This window comes from Solanum tuberosum, unplaced genomic scaffold, assembly GCF_000226075.1.
Source record: "Solanum tuberosum cultivar DM 1-3 516 R44 unplaced genomic scaffold, SolTub_3.0 scf00304, whole genome shotgun sequence".
NCBI lineage: Eukaryota > Viridiplantae > Streptophyta > Magnoliopsida > Solanales > Solanaceae > Solanum > Solanum tuberosum.
This window is the reverse complement of record NW_006239227.1, coordinates 468,003-489,209: the sequence shown is the minus strand read 5'-3', so window position 1 is coordinate 489,209 and position 21,207 is coordinate 468,003. Positions and strand designations below refer to the sequence as shown.

Sequence of the window (21,207 nt, the reverse complement as noted above, 5' to 3'; positions counted from 1 at the left end):
TAGCCTAACCTAAAGATGTGAGGGCTATTCTTGGGTCAAGGGTAAGGGTTAGTAAAGTATACACCCGTAGACCGATCAAGTTGTGTGGTGAAATGCCCTATTTGGAAGATCAATCACTTAGGAGATACCTAACTTACTGACTTTGCATGCTAAACACTAGATAAGGGTTACTATTATAAGGTTTATTGTGTTATGCACTTGTGGGGGTAACCACATGCCGGTCCTCTTGATCTCCTTTTTAGCCAGCACAAAACACCAAACCAAGGAAAAGATACTACACTATCTTTATTCCTTCTCAGGAGAACTATATTCTCTCCACAATAAGAAAATGTTTGGCTAAAACTGCTAACAGGAAGTTGAAAGCAGATTGAAATTGGTCCATTTGTCACCTACACATGGGATTCCTGCAGCAGGTCTCCAGTATTTGGAGATAAAGTGCATAAATATTATGAGAAATGTTATGTATTCTTGGAAATATTTCTCATCTTTCTAAAGCGTTATAGTCTCTCCCTAGCTTTCCGGAACAAACCAACTTGATTAACCAAACATTTATTATCTCATCATATTGGATTGTCCATAGTAAATGTAGAAGTGAAGACATCATTGAAACAATGCATATAAGAAGAAAAGATTTTAAAGTAGCCGATTTCAAAAAAAAAAAAGAAAAAAAAAAGGAAACTCAGGAGAGATGGGGGAAGCTCAGAAGGTAAGCCATAGGCTAGAACTTGTCCAACATGATACAAGCTGAATTAGAAGTAAACTAAGATATGAACAACCCCCTCCCCAAACCATCACCCATATAATGATCATATATGGTCAGAGCATGATGACTGTTGAGTATGGTTCGTGCCAATTGAAAATAAATTATACTAGAAATTCCTAGAAAATAAAATCAATGCGACACTGACGAGAGTAAAGAAACTACAACATTGTAGTGGCTAGACTAGACTACTTGTTGCTTAACCTTTAAAAGATGGTTGCATTAAAGATCGTCTATCAAGAACTTGTGGAGTCATAAAAGAACTTCTAATTTTTTCAACAGGGTATGATGAATGGTATGATTTCTGTTAATACCTTCCCTATGATAAGAGGAACTAGAAGTGTGAGAACAAGGCTTCTGAACAACTGCTCGGCTGGAACAGACACACCAACACCAGAAGCTATGAGCTTGGAGATCGAAAAAGGTACCTAGAACGACATTGAGAATAAAAAGAATAGTTTAAAGTGCAGAAAGTAGTGAGGCAAAAATTGTCCAAGCTTAAATATGGAATTAAGTGGAATTTATCTTATGCGTATCAAATGAAGCAGATGAGTATATCAATCCTTTTGTTTCAACAGTCACCATCAATTGCTCTACTGTAAATAAAAATAAATAATCAAAAAATAAATCTTGATTGCCATGTTGGTTTCAACTCCTGCTTCATTTCAAAAGGTAAAGGATATTTCAATATGGTATTAACACAAGAAGTTAATTCCCTTGCACAAGAAGGTGACATTGACTACTTTCAAGAAACATATACATATAACGAGAAAGGTTTTATGAAAAAGGAAGAACATCTAATACCAGTTGACACCTGAACGTTCTCGGATATACTTATTCCAAATTTGTGTTTCTATGAGAAAACTTCAAGGAGTGGTGAGAAACATGAAGATAAATGGTTCAACAATTATAAGGCACCCAAATACTACAGATTTCCTTAAGAAAGAATCTATTATTATAAAATGCAAAAGGAAGACTTGACTAGCAGGAAACTTGGGATTAATTTAAGCAACTCACCACAAAAGATGAATTCTTGAAGCTTTAATAAAGAATCATCTTCTTTCACAGAAATTCAAGCATTTCATGGAACAATAGTCCAAAACTTCTATCAAAGTTGCATGAGTACGATTGGACAGGAAAAAACATGCCATAAAATAAGACAGCCAACTTTGCTAGTGTTATGTACAGATAAAGTGAAGGGAAGGATTTTAGACCAATCAGCTTAGTAGGGGGTGTCTACAAACTCATTGCTAGGCTGTTGGCTGAAAGACTGAAGCAAGTGCTGGATAAATTGATCAACAAACATCAGATGGCTTTTGTGAAGGGGAGACAAATCATGGATGCTGCACTCATAGTTAGTGAATGCATTGACTCCAGAATAAAGGAAGGAAGCCCAGGCTTAATGTGCAAACTGGATATCCAAAAGGCTTTTGACCATGTAAATTGGTCTTTTCTCTTAAATATCCTTAGCCAGATGGGCTTTGGGGACAAATGGCTGAAGTGGATTGAGACATCCATCAAAACTATCAAGTTCTCTGTGCTTGTGAATGGAGAACCTATGGGTTTTTTTGAATCAGAAAGGGGACTGAGACAGGGTGATCCTCTCTCCCCTTTCCTGTTCATCCTAGCAATGGAGGGATTTAATGCTATGATGAGGATTGCTACACAAAATAGATGGATCAAAGGCTTCAAAGTGGGAAGCAGAGGGGGGAAGAAAGAGAAATTGGTCATATGCTCTACGCAGATGATACCATCATCCTTTGTGATCCTGTAGAAGAACAGATAAGCTACATTAGAGTGATATTGGTACTTTTTGAAGCAGTCTCAGGATTGCTTTGGGTGACTAGAATGATTATTACTATGAGTCACGTCTTTTGGGCCCTGTCCGATCTATAAATTCTTCATCATTGACTCATTTTATTTTGGAGTACCAAATCTAAGATTTGTGCTCTCAAGCTCTGTTGCGTTCAACAAAACCACTTGATTTTGTTTGTTTGTCATTTGAGATCAATTGTATTTGTTAAATGAAGTACCAAGAAAAATTGATTTTTTTCCGTCATAGGTGACACTCGTATAAGTTGCAGTTAATGGGTGTGACTGGCAAGGGTAACTGTTTAAAACGAATAATCTGGAGTAGACTGCGTAATGATAGATCGTGAATGAGTTTGTGGAGGTACACTGAAGAGAGAAATTCCCTCTGGAAAGAGGTGATCATAGCAAAATATGGTGAGTTAAACCCTTGGTGTACAGAGATCACAACAGAACCTTATGGTGTGGGTGCATGGAGATCAATTAGAAACTTGTGGTCACAAATGGAGACAAATTTATATATCAAGGTGGGAAGTGGCACTAAAACAAAATTTTGGAAGGATGTTTGGATAGACCAATCCCCTCTTAGAGATCTCTTTCCAGATCTCTTTCAAATTTGTGGAAATCCTGATGCCAATGTTGGTGATTGCTGGACTGAACAGGGCTGGGATCTAGTTTTTAGAAGACTTCTCAATGATTGGGAGGTGGAAAGGGTGGCTGAGATATTAGGGATGCTAGGCGGAGTGACCATCAACGCAAATGCCACAGACAGGATGTTGTGGAAGCACAGCAAAGATGGCCTTTTCTCAGTCAACAGTGCTTACAGAAGAGGTCTCCAGGTGATGGCAGGGAGACCAAAACACCTCTGGAACTATTTTTGGAAGGGGGATATTCCTACAAAAGTGAAATGCTTCACTTGGCTAGTGATAAAGAGAGCTTGTTTAACACAAGAAGTACTTCAGAAGAAGGGTAGACATCTGGTCCCTAGGTGTTTGTATTCAATTTGACAAGTGAAACTAACAGCCACCTCTTCTTGCACTGTAATTACACTGCTCAAATTTGGAATTTGTTCCTTAGCATCTCAAATCTGAATTGGACAATGCCAGAACGTACATCAAACGTGTTGAAGAGCTGGGTAAGTAGAGGAGGTACCAAGAGCCAGAAGAGATGGTGGAGGTTAATACCATCATGTATATGGTGGTCAGTTTGGAAGGAAAGGAACAGTAGATGTTTCGACAATAGATCCAATTCCATACACAAGGTCAAATGGAATTGTATAGTATCTCTACTTTTTTGGTGTAAACAGTTGTGTATAGTAGATACAGATCAAATTGTAGATTTGATAGGAAGTTTGTAATTGACACTTTTTGGTGGTGGCCAGCATGCCCTTATGCTAAAGAATACAACCTTACCAGTTTCAAAAAAAAAAAAAGTGAAGGAGATAATGATAATTGACATGAAACTTAATAGCATGGAAAGGATTTACAACATTCGGATTCATAGCTCGGAAAACTTACAATCAGAATGCCTAGAAGGTTTGATATTAAAGTCATCGCAAGCGCAAGAGCAGAGTTTCCTCCTGCTAACTGTATTTAAGTGAAACCTGCAGTCAAATTTAACAACCAACTATTTTCCATTTTTGGTTCTGCATAGGCAGTACCATTCATAACATAGGACATTCAACTTACACGAGTTAGTGCCACTCCACTAGATAATGTTGTGGGCATACAGCTAAATATGGCCAACCCTGAGGAACCAAAAAATTATAACCATAATCAACAGATCCATAGTGCAACGAGGAAAAACTTAAATGCACTGAAATTTATGCTGAACTCGGTTTTCTTTATGGCCAGACAGAAAGGGTTATTCATAAGAACTGTAGATTAAAAGACATGCATTTACAATTAGAATAAGATCAATGTAACTCCTTCTGAGTTCTTTTTTGATAAGGTAAAGGCTTATTGACAAAGTACCAAGAAGGTACCAAAACCAAAAGTAACTCCTTTTGAGTTAGAACACAAGAGGATGGTTGAAAGGTTTTGATGTGTCCAGAGATGGAATAGAAAGCCTGAAGTGATATGCTGATGATGCACTCATCTTCTGTGGAGCTGAGGAAGATCAATTGAAATATTTAAGGGTGATTCTGGTCTTATTTGAAGAGGTATCTGGCTTGCACATTAATTGGAGGAAAAGCTTCATGTATCCCATTAATGAAGTCAATCATAGGAACTGTATAGCCTCAATACTTGGTGGTGAAGTTGGCACTTTGCCAACAACTTACTTGGGCATGCCTTTTGGAGCAAAGTCCAAGTATTGAAATTTGGAATGGTGTGATAAAGAAGTATGAGAAAAAATTGGCTAGATGAACTACACAATACCTATCTATGGGAGGGAGATTGACCTTCATCAACTCAGTCCTTGATGCTTTGCCAACATACATGATGTCACTCTTTCCTATTCCAGCATGTATCATCAAAAGTTTGGATAGGATGAGAAGGAAGTTCCTGTGGCAAGGTAACAAAGAGAAGAAAAGATTTCACCTAGTAAAATGGAAATCTGTGACAACTGGGAAGAAAAATGGGGGATTGAGAATAAAGTGAAATTTCAATGTAAAGCACTCAGAATGAAGTGGCTGTGGAAGTACTCAATTGAAGATCAGTTACTGTGGAAAAGAGTGGTAGGTGCCAAATATGAGGCTGAAGATAGCTGGATGACCAAGGATGTGACTTCACCTTATGGAGTCAGCTTATGAGATACATACGAGATCTATTGGAGGAAATCAAACTCCACTCCAAGGTGTAAGTGGGGAATGGGAACAAGACCAAATTTTGGAAGAAAGAATGGCATGAGTTGGGTAATGTGGAACTCTTTTTCGCAGACATATATAACCTATTTCTCTCACAACAAAGGGGCATAGCAGAGATTTGGACCACAAAAGGTTGGAATTTCCATTTCAGGAGACAACTCATGACTGGGAAGAGTTTCAATGGACTCTTGGCAGCAGAGGATGTATTATGATGGAAAGGAAGCAGCAAAGGTACATTTAAAGTAGGTGCAACCTACACGTTGATGGAGCAACCAAGTCAACAGATTCCTACCTGGCCATGGAAACAAATTTGGAAATGCAGAATTCCTTATAAAGTCTCATGTTTTATATGGTTGCTAGCTAAGGATGCAGCTCTGACACAGGATAATGTAATGAAAAGGGGGATAACCTTATGTTCTAGGTGTGTTCTATGTGGGGAAACATCAGAACCTGTTAGCCATCGATTTCTACACTGCAAATTTACTCCACAGTTATGGAGGGTATTCTTGAGTCTCAAAGGCATATCCTAGACTATGCCTAGGAGAATTACTGAAGCTCTAAAAATCTGGGAGGAGGCAGCTGTGCTAGCAAAAGACAGAACTATATGGAGAATTGTCCCTACTTCAATATGGTGGGCAACCTGGAAAGAGAGGAATTCTAGGTATTTTGAGAGCATAGAGAATAGTATGCAGAAAGTTAAACTTAACTGCATTTTGTTGTTAGGTTTTTGGTTTAATCAATTATACTTAAATGAAACAGTCTCTATAATTGATGTTTTTGACTCAATATAGACTTAGAACAGTGGAGTTTGAAGTTCATCTGTATATAAGGTTAAGTACTACCCATGTACTGCTGCGATATAATATAAAAGTTACCAAGTTCAAAAAAAATGTGGAAATTACAGCTTAGTGATAAAAAGGAAAATTTCAAAAGCCTTAACACTGCTATATCAACGGCCTTCAAACTTTGTAATAAACACGAAAAAGAACTGAGTTTCGAGATCATCTCCCTCCTTCACCACACTGACAAACATTAGCCTCTCTCTCTCTCTCTCTCTCTCTCACTCTCTCTCTCTCTCTCCCTCCCTTCCCCCTCTCCCCCTGTCTACGTGTGTGATTAATGGCTTGTAATACAACTCCTGTTCCATAAGAAACGCCAGTATGCCTATATATACAGAGACACTTTAAAGTGAACAATGAAGTCTCTACACCAACTAATCTTGATGTATTTTAATGACATTCAGGGTTTTTCTCTGAAGGAGCGTTAATGAATAATAATCACTTATCATAATCATCTTCCTCATTTCATCCCACCTTCCGCGTGTTTAGAATGTTATTGCATGCCTACCACATGGAAAGGTTGAGTATTTTTAGTTGTCTAACCTGTGACAAATTCTTGAGGTTGAAGCTTTAGCAGCAAAATAATCTTGGATAAAAAAGGAGTGAAGAACAAAATAGAAACCTGCATCAACAAGAATATGCTAGAAATAGTTAAATATAAAACATAAAATGATCCAAAAACAAAATTAAGCTATAGCCTCCCTGAGTATAATACCAAAAGAGCCAAAGAAAATTGGTATAGATCCATCCAGATGCAGTCATTCACAGAAAATGTAAAGCCCCATAAATTTATAATATTAATTTTGATATTAAGTACCTCATGAAATGATTTAAGTGTCCACAAAATGTGTATGGACAGACATGAGGGTACTGAAGGAATTAGGTTATGATAACATGAATATGGTATTAGTTGGATGTGATTCGACGTGGCAAGGTAACCAAAAGAAGCAAAACCGACATCGCAGCTCCCAGTCCTCACTCATGGTGACCTCGTATTGAGTGAGGAGAACCTGGGCAAGGAGAGTTGTCAAACCATTAAGGGGTCATTTGGCAGCTGGTAAGTTATTCATGATTAAATCCTGCATAACATGTTAGGTAGCTTTCTTTTACTATGTATAAAATTAATACAATGTTTGGTTTGCAAATTAGAAACCTGCATAACTAATACATGCATAAGTTATGAGGGAATCAATATATTATTTTATGCAGGATAGAAGATGGAATAGCTAATTAATGAATAACTAAACCCTGCATAACTGATCCCTGCGTAAAATAATACATAAATTCATAACTAATCCATGTATTACTAATACCTACATGACTCTAATCAACTACCAAACGACCCCTAACAGAATACCCCAGTCCTTCGTGTGCTCCATTGAGAGCTCAGGCCTTGGAGCAAAGTCCGGATCTTAGTCGCGAGCTTCATTGCGTGAGAGCATCAGCAGGGGCATGCAAAGGCCATTTACAATGACCTATTGTCCATCGCAATCCCCCTCGCAAGAAGGGATTTAGACAGCACAACCCTTCCTTGCATTGCAAGAGAGGTGCATAGCAAAAAAATGGCCTTGCAAAAATGCTTGTGTCGAGAGCAGTGTTTTGGATGGCGAGAGGCGACAAAAAGCGACAAGGGCCTGCCTCGCCACGCGGCGAGGAGAGCAGTTTTTGAATCGTGGCGCCAATTAATACCAAAAATTAAAAATATTTAATTGCATATATAAATATCCAAAATCTCAATAGCAATAACATATATTAGCAAATATTTCAATTCAAAACATAACCCTAACGAGATAAGAGATTTAGGTTAATGAGTATAAATAAGTCTATTTTTTTATTTATTTTTTAAATGTAGGCAGTGGGCAGTGGGCAGTGGCTTCAGTTCTTCTTCAGAAATTAGACCTCACAATAAAAAACAGAGGGACTGAGAGAGTCCTAAAAACAGAGCAAAAGAAGAGAAGAGAGATTCGAGAAAAGATGAGAAGAGAGAAGTCACGACTCACGTAAGAGAAGAGAGAACTCGCAGCAGCAGTCGTCGTGAACTCGCAGCAGCAGCAGTCGCGACTTCAAGTTCCCAGTCGAACTCGCAGCAGCAACAGTCGTCGCGAACTCTAATTCCAGTCGAGGTATTGATTTCAAGTTTCCAGTCGCGAAATGAGAAGGAGCAGTCGCGACATCAAGTTTGAAAAAATACCCAAAAAAATCCCTAATTTGGCTTTTAATTATTAAAATTCAGACTTTCAAAAAAAAAAATCAAAAAGGCGACGCCTATTGCATCACCATTCCACGTCACCGAGTCGCCTTGGCTCGCCCTTTTGACCTCGCCACGCCACGCCTCGTCGCCAAAGGCGAAAGGCACTCGCCTTTAAGAACACTGGTCAAGAGTGTATTGCCAGAATACCCAACAGTATAAATCAGCTTATGCAGGGAGAGAGAAGACAAAAGGATCATTTATGAGGTGTAACAAGTAACAACTCAACCCCTCGTTTTGAGTATTTGCGCTCATTTCACGTTTCTAGACTTTGTATAGGTTGGTAAGATGTTTTGGGACATGGGGTGTGTGGTTGAGACCCGAGGGAAATCTATCCACTACGTTAGGGTAAGTGTATCTAACATCCTTTTGAGATTATATCATCATTAATGTGGATTAACATCATCGAAGCATGAGATTTATAGTGTTCTAAAGTGAATTTTCACCCCTACGTTATTAAATCACCTAAATTGAGATTTGACGAAGTAAACTAAGTCAAGTATATATTTTGATTAATGATTTGAACTCTCTAGCTTATGGGTAATCCACTCATGTAATTTGTTTCGGGTTTTGACCTTTTGAGTTGACTTTGACAAAAATATAATCTTTAGAGATCAGTCCAATAGATGTAAGCAACCCTCATATTCACTGATTTGAATAGATTAGGAGACGTATGTGGAGCGGGAAAAAACTGTTTTGGACCAGTAGCTTACCTGGATACTGGTATAAAAAATACTTCATCCATTTCAATTTATGTGAACCTATTTGAATGAGCACAAAGTTTAAGAAAGAAATGAAAGACTATCGGAACTTGTGGTCTTAAACATGCTAGTATAACATTTGACTGACAATGAGACTTTTGAAACTTGTGGTCTTAAAGCACTGCTGCAAAAAATTATTGGGAGAAACTAGGTCTGTCCAGAGAGATCCAAAATATCAAGGACTCAAATGATAATGATTGGCTCAACAGTTGTCGAAAAATTAAGAATAAAAAGATCAACAACTTGATTAACTGGGAACAGGCTTTTCCATTCTATGTTTGGAATGAGGAAGTTTATAGGAAATATGATAATTGCAATGCTTCTAGAAAATGGGAGCCTCCGAAATTTGGCCCAAAATTGAACATTGATGGCTCCTATTCACATAGTACAAAAAGGGGTGGGATAGGAGGTCTCTCTTCATGATAAAAAAAGGAGAATGGATATCAGGTTTTAGTGCAAGTATTAATATGAAATCTGCTTTAGGTACAAAATTATACTCCTTATCATATGACCTTAGATTAGCTCATAAGGTGCAGGTGCAACAACTGGAGATTGCTACAGACACAAAAGAGGTGATTGAACTTTTACAATTGAAAAATAATACTCAAAGTCAAACGTTTAACATGAATGCAGGGAGTTGCTCCACCAGCTAGGGAACCTCCTAATTAGGCATGAATTTAGAGAGCAGAACAAGGTGGCTAACTTGGCTATAGCCAAAAAAGGCCAAAAGCTAACAAAGAACCAACTTTTTGTGGACTCCCCATCCCCGGGGTTGTTTGTTTTGAAAACTAACGAAGCAGTCAAAAATGGAACTACTTTTGCTAGGCATATAAAGCCTTTATGTAATTTGGGTTGTAACTATCTTATTTGGCCAAAACAGTGGTGTGCTAGCAGGAATGCAACCACTTATGTTTGTTAACGATGCATAATACTAAATAAATAAATTGTTGTTTTAACCCAAAAAAAAAAGAACATTTGTATGGACATAGAAGCGTCTCATTAAGGGTAAAATGAAAAGTTTATATTAAACTGTTTTTAGATTTAGAAAGGGGGCATTTCTTGAACGGACTAAAATAGATTCACATAAATTGAAACAGGGGAAGTAATAAACTATTAACTCACAAGGCACTTATGATTGAAGTGTAAAAAGTAATTAATAACAATTAGTAATTATATTACTATTTAGTATTAATTAAATTAGAAATAAACTTGCCCCCAAGGCCTAGCTCAAGTGGCAAAAGGTGGAGGATTTGTGGCTTAGGTCGCAGGTTCAAGCCCCACACCATGCAAAGCGAAGCCCGGTATTTAAGTGGAGAAGGGTAGAGGGGCGGGCCCATTATCCACCGAGTTTAGAAGGCTGTGATTGGTCCAAAGGGCGGGTCACAGACGGATTTCTCGGTTATCAAAAGAAAAAAAAAATAGAAATAAACTTAATTTTTTTATTTTGGCAGCATACTTAATTTGAACCTAATCTAGAAACTCCTCGATCGCCATAGCAATTACCTAGTGAACAGAGATTCTTTAAACTTCATAATTCTTTTTAAAAAAAGCAACACTGCAACTGACTCAAATGAATCAAACACCAAACTGCTACCAAAATGCTCCTGGATTAAATCTAACTGACCTTTGGTCTCCTATTTAGCGACAATAGATATAGCTCTCCAAAACCACCTCGCCTCAAACCCAATTGCAATGTTACAAGTTCACACCTCCGTCAGTATTCACTAACTCCCCCTCCTTTACTTCTAACTTAATTATAACTTTTTTTTAATGGAAAAACACCTTTCTCAAGTCTCAACACACTTGCTTGCATGCATGCATGTACATAGATGCATACAAATTCTTCTATTTATTCTTGCAATATAAGCATAAAGCAATACTAATTAATAATAGCAGCCTTCACTTAGATCTTCCTAGTCTTTGAGAGACACCACTAGGATAAATCTAATATAAAAATAACCTGTTTCATTTTATTCTTGATAGATTCTCGAAGGGTTTGCTATAGACAAGTCGTGAGATCAAACCATAGTAATGTCAAGCCAGGAGGAGTTGAAAGATCTGTTACTGATTTTTCCATAATTTATAAAAATGTTCATGTTTTAAGACAGAATGAATAAGTTGTTGTTTTCAAAAAATGTTGAGTATATGTATTGTGACCTTGCTTATGTGGGGACAGTTACATGTTTTTGTCAAAGTGTTTTCAGCTTTAATTAATAAGTGATTAGCTTGATTTTGTAATTATGATTTTCCATATAATGTATTTTTTATGATTACTTTTGAAAGTATATTTTGGATTTTTTGAAAAAATATTTTATATGCTTTTTAACTAACTATTGTTCAAGTGTTCTAAGCCACACCATAAAATACATATGTTTTGGATGAAAATGACATTTTGGGGGAAAGCTCGAAGGATCTGAGTAGATGTGTTTGCTTTCCTCCGTGAGGCATCATCACATAACGTACACAGAGGTATGACGATATTAGATTATGCTACTCACAGATGGTAAATTCAGATTATGCTAGCAACCTTATCCGAGTGGAGGTGGTGTTAGACCCTCATGATGTACATACAAGGCATATGAAACTTAGTTGGGGTCGGACCAGCGGGATAGAATTCCTAGTGGGTGTGGTTTCAGATACTTGAGATGTGTGTATCTCAGATACAGAGTCAGAAGATATTTCAGCTACAAACAGAGAGACAAAATCAGTAAAGTGAACAGATTTACTTTCAGCAAATACTTGTTGTTACTCAGTTTTCAGATTCAGTATTCCATACATGTTATTCTCTAACTTTTATTCCAACAGTTATGGATGGTTATCTCACTGGGTCAGTAGATTGACCCACCCCCTTATGTTTTTATGCAAACTCGAAGTTACTTCTTCAGATGAGTTAGTAGCTGCCCGTGTTTCCAGAGTTTGGTGAGCCCCACTGCTCCTTCGGGGTGCTAGAGTCAACTATTTTCAGCTATACAGACTTTTTCATTGATATCAGTTATTAGAGATCTAGAATGTGCATTTTAAATTTAAATCACATTGAGTTGTATATTTTGATTTTATGGTAGATTTTTTTGTCACTTACTAGTACTTGTTATATTCAAGGTTATAGTGATAGTTTTTTCAGTAGCATAAGAGATACAATTTTCCTATTGACATAACCTTCTAGGTGTCGATGAGACCCCTTCAGATTTGGGTCGTGACAGTTTCAATCTGGTGTTTCTTACATCATACATAGTGAAGAATTTTGAAGTACAAATTAATATCCAAAATAGCAGTGAAAGCAGTTCAAGTTCCATTATCATTATATTCGGCTATAAGAACACAAAAAGAAGACAGAGATGACAAGGAGAACCTACAAAATTTACAATGGCATAGAGAAGAGTTTGAATTCATACAAGACCAAATAGCCCAACAGGCCAAGCTTCAGCAGCAGCACCTACTTCATCACTACGCAATGTAATCCCTGTATCATAAGAAGATAAATAATTACTGGGCACCAAAATTGACAAAGAGAAAAGCCAGAACTCTACCTGAGATTATAAATATGCCGAAGGTGCTAATTTTGGACAGATAATATCTATCAGCCAGACAACCAAGGGTAGGATTAGCAAGCCCTAATGCTACTCCACCAATTAAAGCTGCAAACGTGATTGAGAACGCATGAGTTTTGGTACTACAAATCCTTTCAATCAGTAAGCATAAAATAATTCAGAATTTTAGAGGATATATGTAATAACATCCACATCGGAAATAACATTCCAGAATATCAAGAAGACCTACATGATAACAACACACTTTAGTGTAATCAGGTATCACTCATGGTAATCAACAATCCCAGTGCCCGTATACTCTACGGTTGTGCACACTTAAGGAGTCATGGTTATTTTGGCTGGCAGAAGTTGATGCCTTTAACAGCCATTTCAATTTTCGTTCTTTCTCAAAATGGTAAAAGCATTCAAGAGCTATGTAGACACTGTGACCAAAATGACAACACAATTGGTATAGTTAAGACCTACAAGAACATTAAACCTTATAGTACATAATACTGTTCCAATATCACATAAAGTCCAACCAACTCTGTGCAGGAACACTTTCTGCATCAGCTCATTGGGCATAATGCCTTCAATAAAAGACAAATTAGTTATGTTCAATCTCTTGAAAAGATAATGAGCCAGATAGAGACGGACAAAGCAACAAAACATAGACAAATAAATTCTTATCACAATCAGACAATTTTATGCTGTTGATCTGGAGCTGCACATGCTGTTTATGGATGCAGAGAAATCTGCTTCATCTTGATGCCCCAAGGGGAGGTTTTAAGTGTGTGAGGCTATTACACTTACCAAATTACAGTACATGTGGCATCAGCTGTATACAGATTAAAGGCATCTTTTATTTGTATTTGCTCTATTATAATTTATTAGCTGCAGCACAAACTTTCATCTAATGAAAAATTGAGTTTTACTTTGATTGAAACATCACCTATTTCATTCTTATAGAAACAAAATGTAAGGAAAAAAGTAGAGCAAGGAAAGAAGAAAAAACATATTATTCTTCTATTCCAACTACCCAATACCTATTCAGTTACTAGGATATCATCAGATCGTTCTTCTATTATGCTTCTCTGGGGGGATTGAGAGAAAAAACCTTCCTACTTCAAATTTGAAAATTGGTGGCTAGAAGTAGATGGATTCCTAGACCTTGTGAAAGACTGGTGACTTCTTTCTGTGTTGAGGGCAGACCAGATTTCATTCTTGCCAAGAGGGTTATTAAAGGCCAAACTGAAGGAGTGGAATACTGACACTTACGGAAACATTGATAAGAACAAACCAGATATTAAGTGTTGGAGCTGGATTTTGAACAAAAAAGCAGGATTTTGCAGGAAGAATAATTATCAAGGAGGGCCACGCTACAAATGGAGTTGGAGGATATTTCCAAGTATGAGTAAATACATTAGAGACAAAAAATCCAGGATTAATTGGTTGAAAAAGGGTGACAGGAGTACGAAATAAAAAAATGGCAAATGCACACAGAAGGTACGACCAAATTGGCAAGTTGATAGTGGAGGATGAGGTGATAGAAGATTATAAAAGGGGAAATTCTCAGCTACTACAAGAACCATCATTCAGAAACAATTGATTGGAGACCTAGCTACTGTTTGGGAGATCAACCTAAAATAGAGGAGGAAAGAAATTATTACAGAGACCATTCGAAGAACAAGTGGCCTCTAATATCATTATGAGTTGCGCAAACGATAATGCTCCAGGTCCTGACGTGTAACAACCTGGAATAATTTCCTAAGCTTTTAACTCCTTAAAGTACGTTAACGAATTTATTTGCATGCCAACAATTGCTACAAATGAGAATAATATCATCTGAATATGAGAATAATATCATTTGAATATGAGAATATAGTTGCAATGTGGTTTGGTGGGCTATAAGGATGTTAGGTGTGGGAGAAGTATCTTGGATTTGGTTTGGAAAGAGTTGGGGGGGAAGAAATGTTCAAATAACGCATGGCATGACTTCACATTCACAAGAGCATATCTCCTAATATATAACGAATTTGGAGATGATTTATGAACAAAAACTGTAATCCTTTTGAGTCTAGTTTCCAGTGGTTCAAACCGGTCGTCATTTGGACAATTTTTTTGATAAGGTAACACTAGTATATATATCCAAGAATCAGACCTACCACAAACAATCTGATTTATTCCTACTGCATTTATTCGTCCTGAATACTCGTACAAAATTCGTGTAGGATATGTAGCTATAAACAAGTTTATGTTACTGTACACATATGCACTACACTATTACTAACCTCCTTCAGCATTTTATTTGATTGCTAATTTGTCTTGCAACTTCCTCTTATGTGAGCTTTCTCCAGGCATAACCAGTCCCAAACACAAACAAAAGGGTGATTGTGTTAGGTTGACAGTAAAGATAGTCAAACTATTACAAATCCTTTTGAATATAGTAAGAGACCTGAATACAGTGAATTGGATACAAAAGATTCATACAATGGATCCTAACTAAATAGGGATTGAAGAATAGTTGATTGAACGGTATTAATAGAGGTTTCTTTCTTTTCTTTTTCTTTTTCATTTTCTTTTTCTTTTCTCTTTTTGGCAAACCAAGAAAACATGTTATAATAGGGCAAAACTCATGGTTCAAAAACCATCGTATTGGACGGGGATGGACGAAATGGAGGCTCATATCTAGTGTATTGTGTGATAAGAATGTGTCACAAAGGCCCAAATGTAAGTTCCATAAAGTGGTAATTAGACCAACATTGGTGTATGGGGCAGAGTGCTGGCCAATCAAGAACGCCCAGATGAATGTGTGGCCATACTAGAAGAGATATGATTAGGAACGAAGTTATACGGGGCAAGTTGGGAGTGGCCTTCGTAGCGGACAAGCTGAGGAAGCAAGACTAAAATGGTTCAGGCGTGTGAATAGGAGGTGTGCGGATGCGCCATTAAGGAGATGTGAGAGGTTAGTTGTAGTAGGAGTTGGGAGATGTAGAGGTAGGCCGAAGAAGAACGGGGGAGGGTTAACGAGTTGATTAGACAGGACGTGGCACAACTTTAACTTACTAAGGACATGACCCTAGATAGGAAGGAATGGAGGTCGAGAATTTATGGTAGAAGGCTAGTAGGTAACTGAGTGTTGTCGCACTTTATGCAAGAGAGGCAGCTTACACTTCTCCTTATTAGTAGTGTTATTCAGTAATCACGTTGTTTGTATTCTTCAATGTGTATTATTATCCATTACTTCGTGTGCTTGGTATCTTGTTATTTTGCTGTCATATTTTTCTTGTGACCCTTCGAAAACTTCTCTTTTGACCCGAGGGTGTACGGGAAAGACGAAAACAATCTCTCTACCCCACCAAAGGTAAGGTGAAATATGTGTACATCCACCCACCCTAGACCCGCTTGTAGAATTACATTGGATATGTTGTTGTTGTAGTGCTGGAGATATGGAGAAAACCACTAGAAGACACCAGAAACTAAGGCACATCATGCACAGACACTGCACGATTAAGACTAGTGCATCTCTCGATAAAACCTCCTCTTGAGTTAGAATGTAGCATGTTGAAAGCTTGTGAGCCACTGAACTGTAAAAGGTCAAATTTCTTGACTTCTGAAATATTATTCCTAACCTAAGGCTAGGCACTTGTTAAGTAGACAAAAACATTAAAATGAAAAATGAAAAATGAAAAATTTTAAGACTCAAAGATATATACAAATGAAAAATCCTTTGATACATCATCCAACTTAATCATCTGTCTACGGAGAGACTCAAATTGTTAAAATGTACCTCATTCCCAGAAATATATCCTCTTAAGCACAACCTATGAATCATTATCACAAAAGGTAAATGAACCACCTATGATTCACTAACTGGGTAATACACACAATATTCCGAGTCCATAAACCCGTGTTAAGAAATTCCCAGAAACTATTCTAAAGAAGTACGTAATGTTCCAATGCATGACTTTCTAAGTTCATGTAAGAAACTGGAAGAAAAAAACAAAGAGCAAAATTGGTGCACTTAAGAAACCATCAAGATATGTTTCTTCAAAATTGACAGGTCAAAAGTTACGAAATTCACTGCCGAGACTAAACAATTAAGGTAGATAATGTTCCAAAAGTTCCCCTTCAATCCAAGCCACACATCATCGTCTAGCTTGAAAAACAATATATCAATCTGAAATCCAGTCCACAATATCAAAATTCTCTCAAGGAAGATTGGATAAGCTGACCTAAAGGCAAAAAATTGTTGGATACAAAACCAGAAAGTGGTTTTACCCAATCAGAGTTTTTTGCAGTAGCCCGTGGAAGATTGTCTCCACAACCATTTCCCTGAAAAATACCATAAATCTTATCAGCAAAGAAACGTAACCTACTCCCTTCATTCAAAATTAACCATCTAAAGTTGATTTCTGCAGTTTTGAACACCAAATTAATTTCAAATACACAACTCTTTTATCATATAGATCATACACAACTACGCTCAGTTCCAAATAAGTTGGGGTCAGCTATATGACTGACCATGTTACTAGTTACTACATGTAAACTCATCTCATGCTAATATTATAGAAACACAAATAAAAAGTGATTGAAGTTCTCTATATTTTCTAAAACCTAAAAATCTCTGGAAGGCGAAAACACTCCTAAAATGCATAGGACTTACTACGAAATAGCAAACATGTCTAAAATATATTCTCTGTTAAAACATAAACTCTCCTAAAACTGAATGAAGTATAAAAACACAAAGAACTCATTAACGATATGCTGGAATTATAATGAGTTCTTTGTGCTTTTATACTTCATTCAGTTTTAGAAGAGTTTATGTTTTGACAAATACGTATTAGTTGATGAAAATCTGAATAAGAAAACGTACAACTAACAGCCATAAAGGATCACTATCTTTAAATATTTAAGCAACTAAATTTGACCAAGTCTTTTCCTAGAAAATAGGAATGCAGTAAACTGAAATAAGCAAAAAACAGTAAAAACAATAAGCTGGAAGTAAAAATGTCAATTGTCTAACACTCCTCCTTGGCATTTTTGTGACAAACACCAATTCTTTACCCCAGATTTTCAAACCTTTCCTGTGGCAGTAACTTAGTGAAAATGTCAGCTAGCTGGTTCTCGGATGAACAAGCAACAGTTCATTAAATTGTTGGACTTCTCTAATAAAATGAAATGTGCTTAGTTTGACCATGAAATACTGGATATTTTTTAGATTGAAATTGCTGACTTGTTATCACATATGATCCTGGTAGCTTCTGTTTGTTCATGGCCCAAGTCCTTCAACGTCTTCCTTAGCGAGATAGTTTGGTTCACAGCAGATGCAACAGCAACGTACTTAGCTTTTGCTATTGATTGAGCTGTAGTTTCTTGTTTCCTAGAGCTCCAACTAAAATAACTTGTGCCCAAACAAAACAGATATCCAGAAGTGCTTCTGGAATCATCAATGCAGCCACCCCAATCACTAGCAGAGTAACCAACCAGATTTATGGTCACTTCTGCAGATGCTGGAAAAAAAATCCAAACTTGATGGTTCCTTTTATATACCTAAATACTCTTTTAACGGCTGTGAAGTGTGTCTCTAGGCAAATGCATGAACCAAGAGAGCAAACTTACAACAAATATAATGTCAGGTCGGCTTGTGGTTAGATATAGAAGGCTGCCAATTAAGCTTCTATACATATTGTCATCCACTTTTTCAAAATCTTCATCCTTGCCAAGCTTCACACCAGTAGAAATTGGAGTACTCACAGGTTTGCAGTCTTGCATTTGAACCTATTTAGAATATCCGAAATGCATTTCTGCTTGCATATAAAAAATCCATCATTGGACTGCAGCAATGACATGCCAAGGAAGTACTTCATGACTCCAAGATCAATCATTTCAAAGACTCTCCATTTCATCCTTGAACCTTTGGATTAGTTCAATTTTGCTTCCAGTCACAACCATGTCATCCACATAAATTGGAACTAAGGACTCACCTCCAATGAACTTCACATACAAAATAACTTCACTTTGACTTCTACTGAAGCCAAGTTGGATGAGCTGATTGTCCATCCTTTCGTGCCAGGCCTGTTTTAGGTCATACAAGGCCTTCGTTAAGAGACATACCTAATCCTCTTTTCTAGGAAATGAAAAACTACACTATACTGTTGTGCTTGTCCCTTCACCACCAATCTAGTCTTATGTTTGCAAATTGAGCCATCATGATTGAGTTTTGTCATGAAAATCCATTTTACACCAACCATCTTGAGATTTCTAGGCCAGTCAATGAGTTGCTAGGTTCCATTCTTCTCGATCATGTCTAATTCGGCTTGCATAGCTCTCCTCCATGCCTGGGAATCTTGTGCTTCACCATAGCTTGTTGGTTTAGATATAACCAAACTACACCACCGATAGACGTCTTTTAAGGTTCTGGTTCACTGCACTGGTACGTCATCCACTAGTTCATCTTCCGCAAGTTGAGGTTGCTCTTTTAAAAATAAATCAGGAAAGAGGTCTCCTGATTTTTCCAATCCTAAGTAGCTACTTCATCAAACTTCACTTCTATGCTGAGAACTAGTTTTTCTATCTTCAAACAGAAAATATTATAGCCTTTGGATGATGAACCATAGCCCATAAATATGCCCTTCTAAGTCTTGTTGTCTAGCTTACTCCTCTTAGGTACAGGAACCTGATAATAACATATACACCCAAAGAGTCGAGGATGGTTTATTGATGATTTGTCGCACATCAAGCGTCATCTGGAGTCATGTCCTACAAGGCCTTAGTGGGCAATATGTTCAGCAAATATACTGAGGTATTAACGGCCTTTGTCCAAAACTGATTTGGGATCTTTTTTCAAGCAAAAAACACTTGGCCATCTCCTTTACAGTCATATTCTTCCTTTCAAGCACGTCATTTTGTTGTGGCGTGTATGGTGATGCCAATTGGCGTTCTATACTTGTGGTATTACAAAACTCTACAAACTGAGCAAAAGTATATTCTCCTCCCCCAATTGTCAGACCTTAAAGCTTTAACAGTGAGATTACATTAAGTTTCTACTCCTGCTTTAAACTGTTTAAAAACATTAAAGACTTCACTCTTTAACTTCATGAAATAAACTCAACACATACAGGGTGCAGTCATCAATACAGAGGAGAAAATATTTGTTACCACTCATGGAATCTGTTTTCATTGGGCCACAAATGTCCATATGAATGAGCTGAAGTTTTTGGTTAGCTCTTCATACTTGATTTGCTTGAAATGACTGTATTGTTTTCTTTCCCTACTGACAAGTTTCACAAACTTGACCATTATAAAGAAATTCAAGCATATTTTCTGTTAGAATAGAAATATGTATATATTCCTATTTAGAATAGGAAGAGGAATAGGAATAGGAATCCTAGTTAGAAAAGGATTTCAATGTATATGTATTGTCTATAAATAGGGTCTCAATGTAACAATTTAGATACACAATTCAATATTATTTTTCCCATATATTTCTCACATGGTATCAGAGCATTGGTGAGAAACTTCAAGTCACCGTGTCAAATTCCGGCGACGACGGTTGGGACTGATTTGTGTCATCTTTCGTTCTGAAGGTGTTGTGCGAAAGACAACACCATCACGAGGCTCGGGAAGCTCAGGCGACCGAACCCCAAGAATTTCCACCGGAAAACAACCCCCCACGCGCCCCCACGCGCCGATCAGAGGTGGAAGTTTTCCGGCGAGATCTGTTCACGCGCCGGCGCGTGAGTACTGTTCCGGTCATCTTTTTTCGAGTTGTTTTCTTCTGTTGGGGTCGCCCAGTATTTCCGACCAGAACCCATTCAGTTGTCTCTAGATCCGATCACCGGAATTAGGGTTCCGGTGATTTTCAGGCAGTTTCCAGCGAAATAAAAAATTTCAGGCCACTATGGGTAGATTCCGGCAGTTTCCAGCGAGTTTCTTACTCTATTCAAGTCAAATTTCGAAAAATGTCTTTCGGGTGTGATGTTTTTGGCTCCAAAAATATGGGGATTGGAAGTTCAAGCCTTACAATCACTTCAGAACCATTAATGGGAAGTTCAAACTATCTAGCTTGGGCTTCTTCAGTTGAGTTGTGGTGTAAGGGTCAAGGTGTTCAAGATCACTTAACAAACAATGCTTGCGTTGTAGATGAAAAGACAAAGTCTAGTGACGAAGGTGCAAAGGCCAAAGCACAATGGGAGAAAGTGGATGCCCAATTATGTAGTCTCCTTTGGCGCTCTATTGATTCTAAGTTGATGTCCTTGTTTCGCCCATTCCAGACATGTTATTTAGTTTGGGAAAAGGCGCGTGCTTTATACACTAATGACATAGCTCGATTCTATGATGTGATATCTCGGATGACCAACTTAAAGAAACAAGAATCTGATATGTCTACTTACTTGGGACAAGTACAAGCAGTCATGGAGGAATTTGAAACGTTGATGCCTATCACTACAAACG

The 21,207-nt window shown here is 37.5% G+C and overlaps 1 protein-coding gene across 1 annotated transcript in view; it reads right to left on the bottom strand.

Moving 5' to 3' along the window:
• Nucleotides 1-21,207, bottom strand: part of LOC102583020 (probable sodium/metabolite cotransporter BASS4, chloroplastic) — a 48,665-nt gene that overhangs the window by 20,393 nt on the left and 7,065 nt on the right. The window contains exons 2-8 of the mRNA XM_006359666.2: nucleotides 16,986-17,085; nucleotides 12,751-12,858; nucleotides 12,616-12,683; nucleotides 6,758-6,836; nucleotides 4,258-4,316; nucleotides 4,087-4,155; nucleotides 1,075-1,188 (exon numbers count right to left, since the gene is read on the bottom strand). Of these exons, the coding sequence (XP_006359728.1) occupies nucleotides 1,075-1,188; nucleotides 4,087-4,155; nucleotides 4,258-4,316; nucleotides 6,758-6,836; nucleotides 12,616-12,683; nucleotides 12,751-12,858; nucleotides 16,986-17,085 (597 nt within the window). The remainder of the gene's footprint in view (nucleotides 1-1,074; nucleotides 1,189-4,086; nucleotides 4,156-4,257; nucleotides 4,317-6,757; nucleotides 6,837-12,615; nucleotides 12,684-12,750; nucleotides 12,859-16,985; nucleotides 17,086-21,207) is intronic.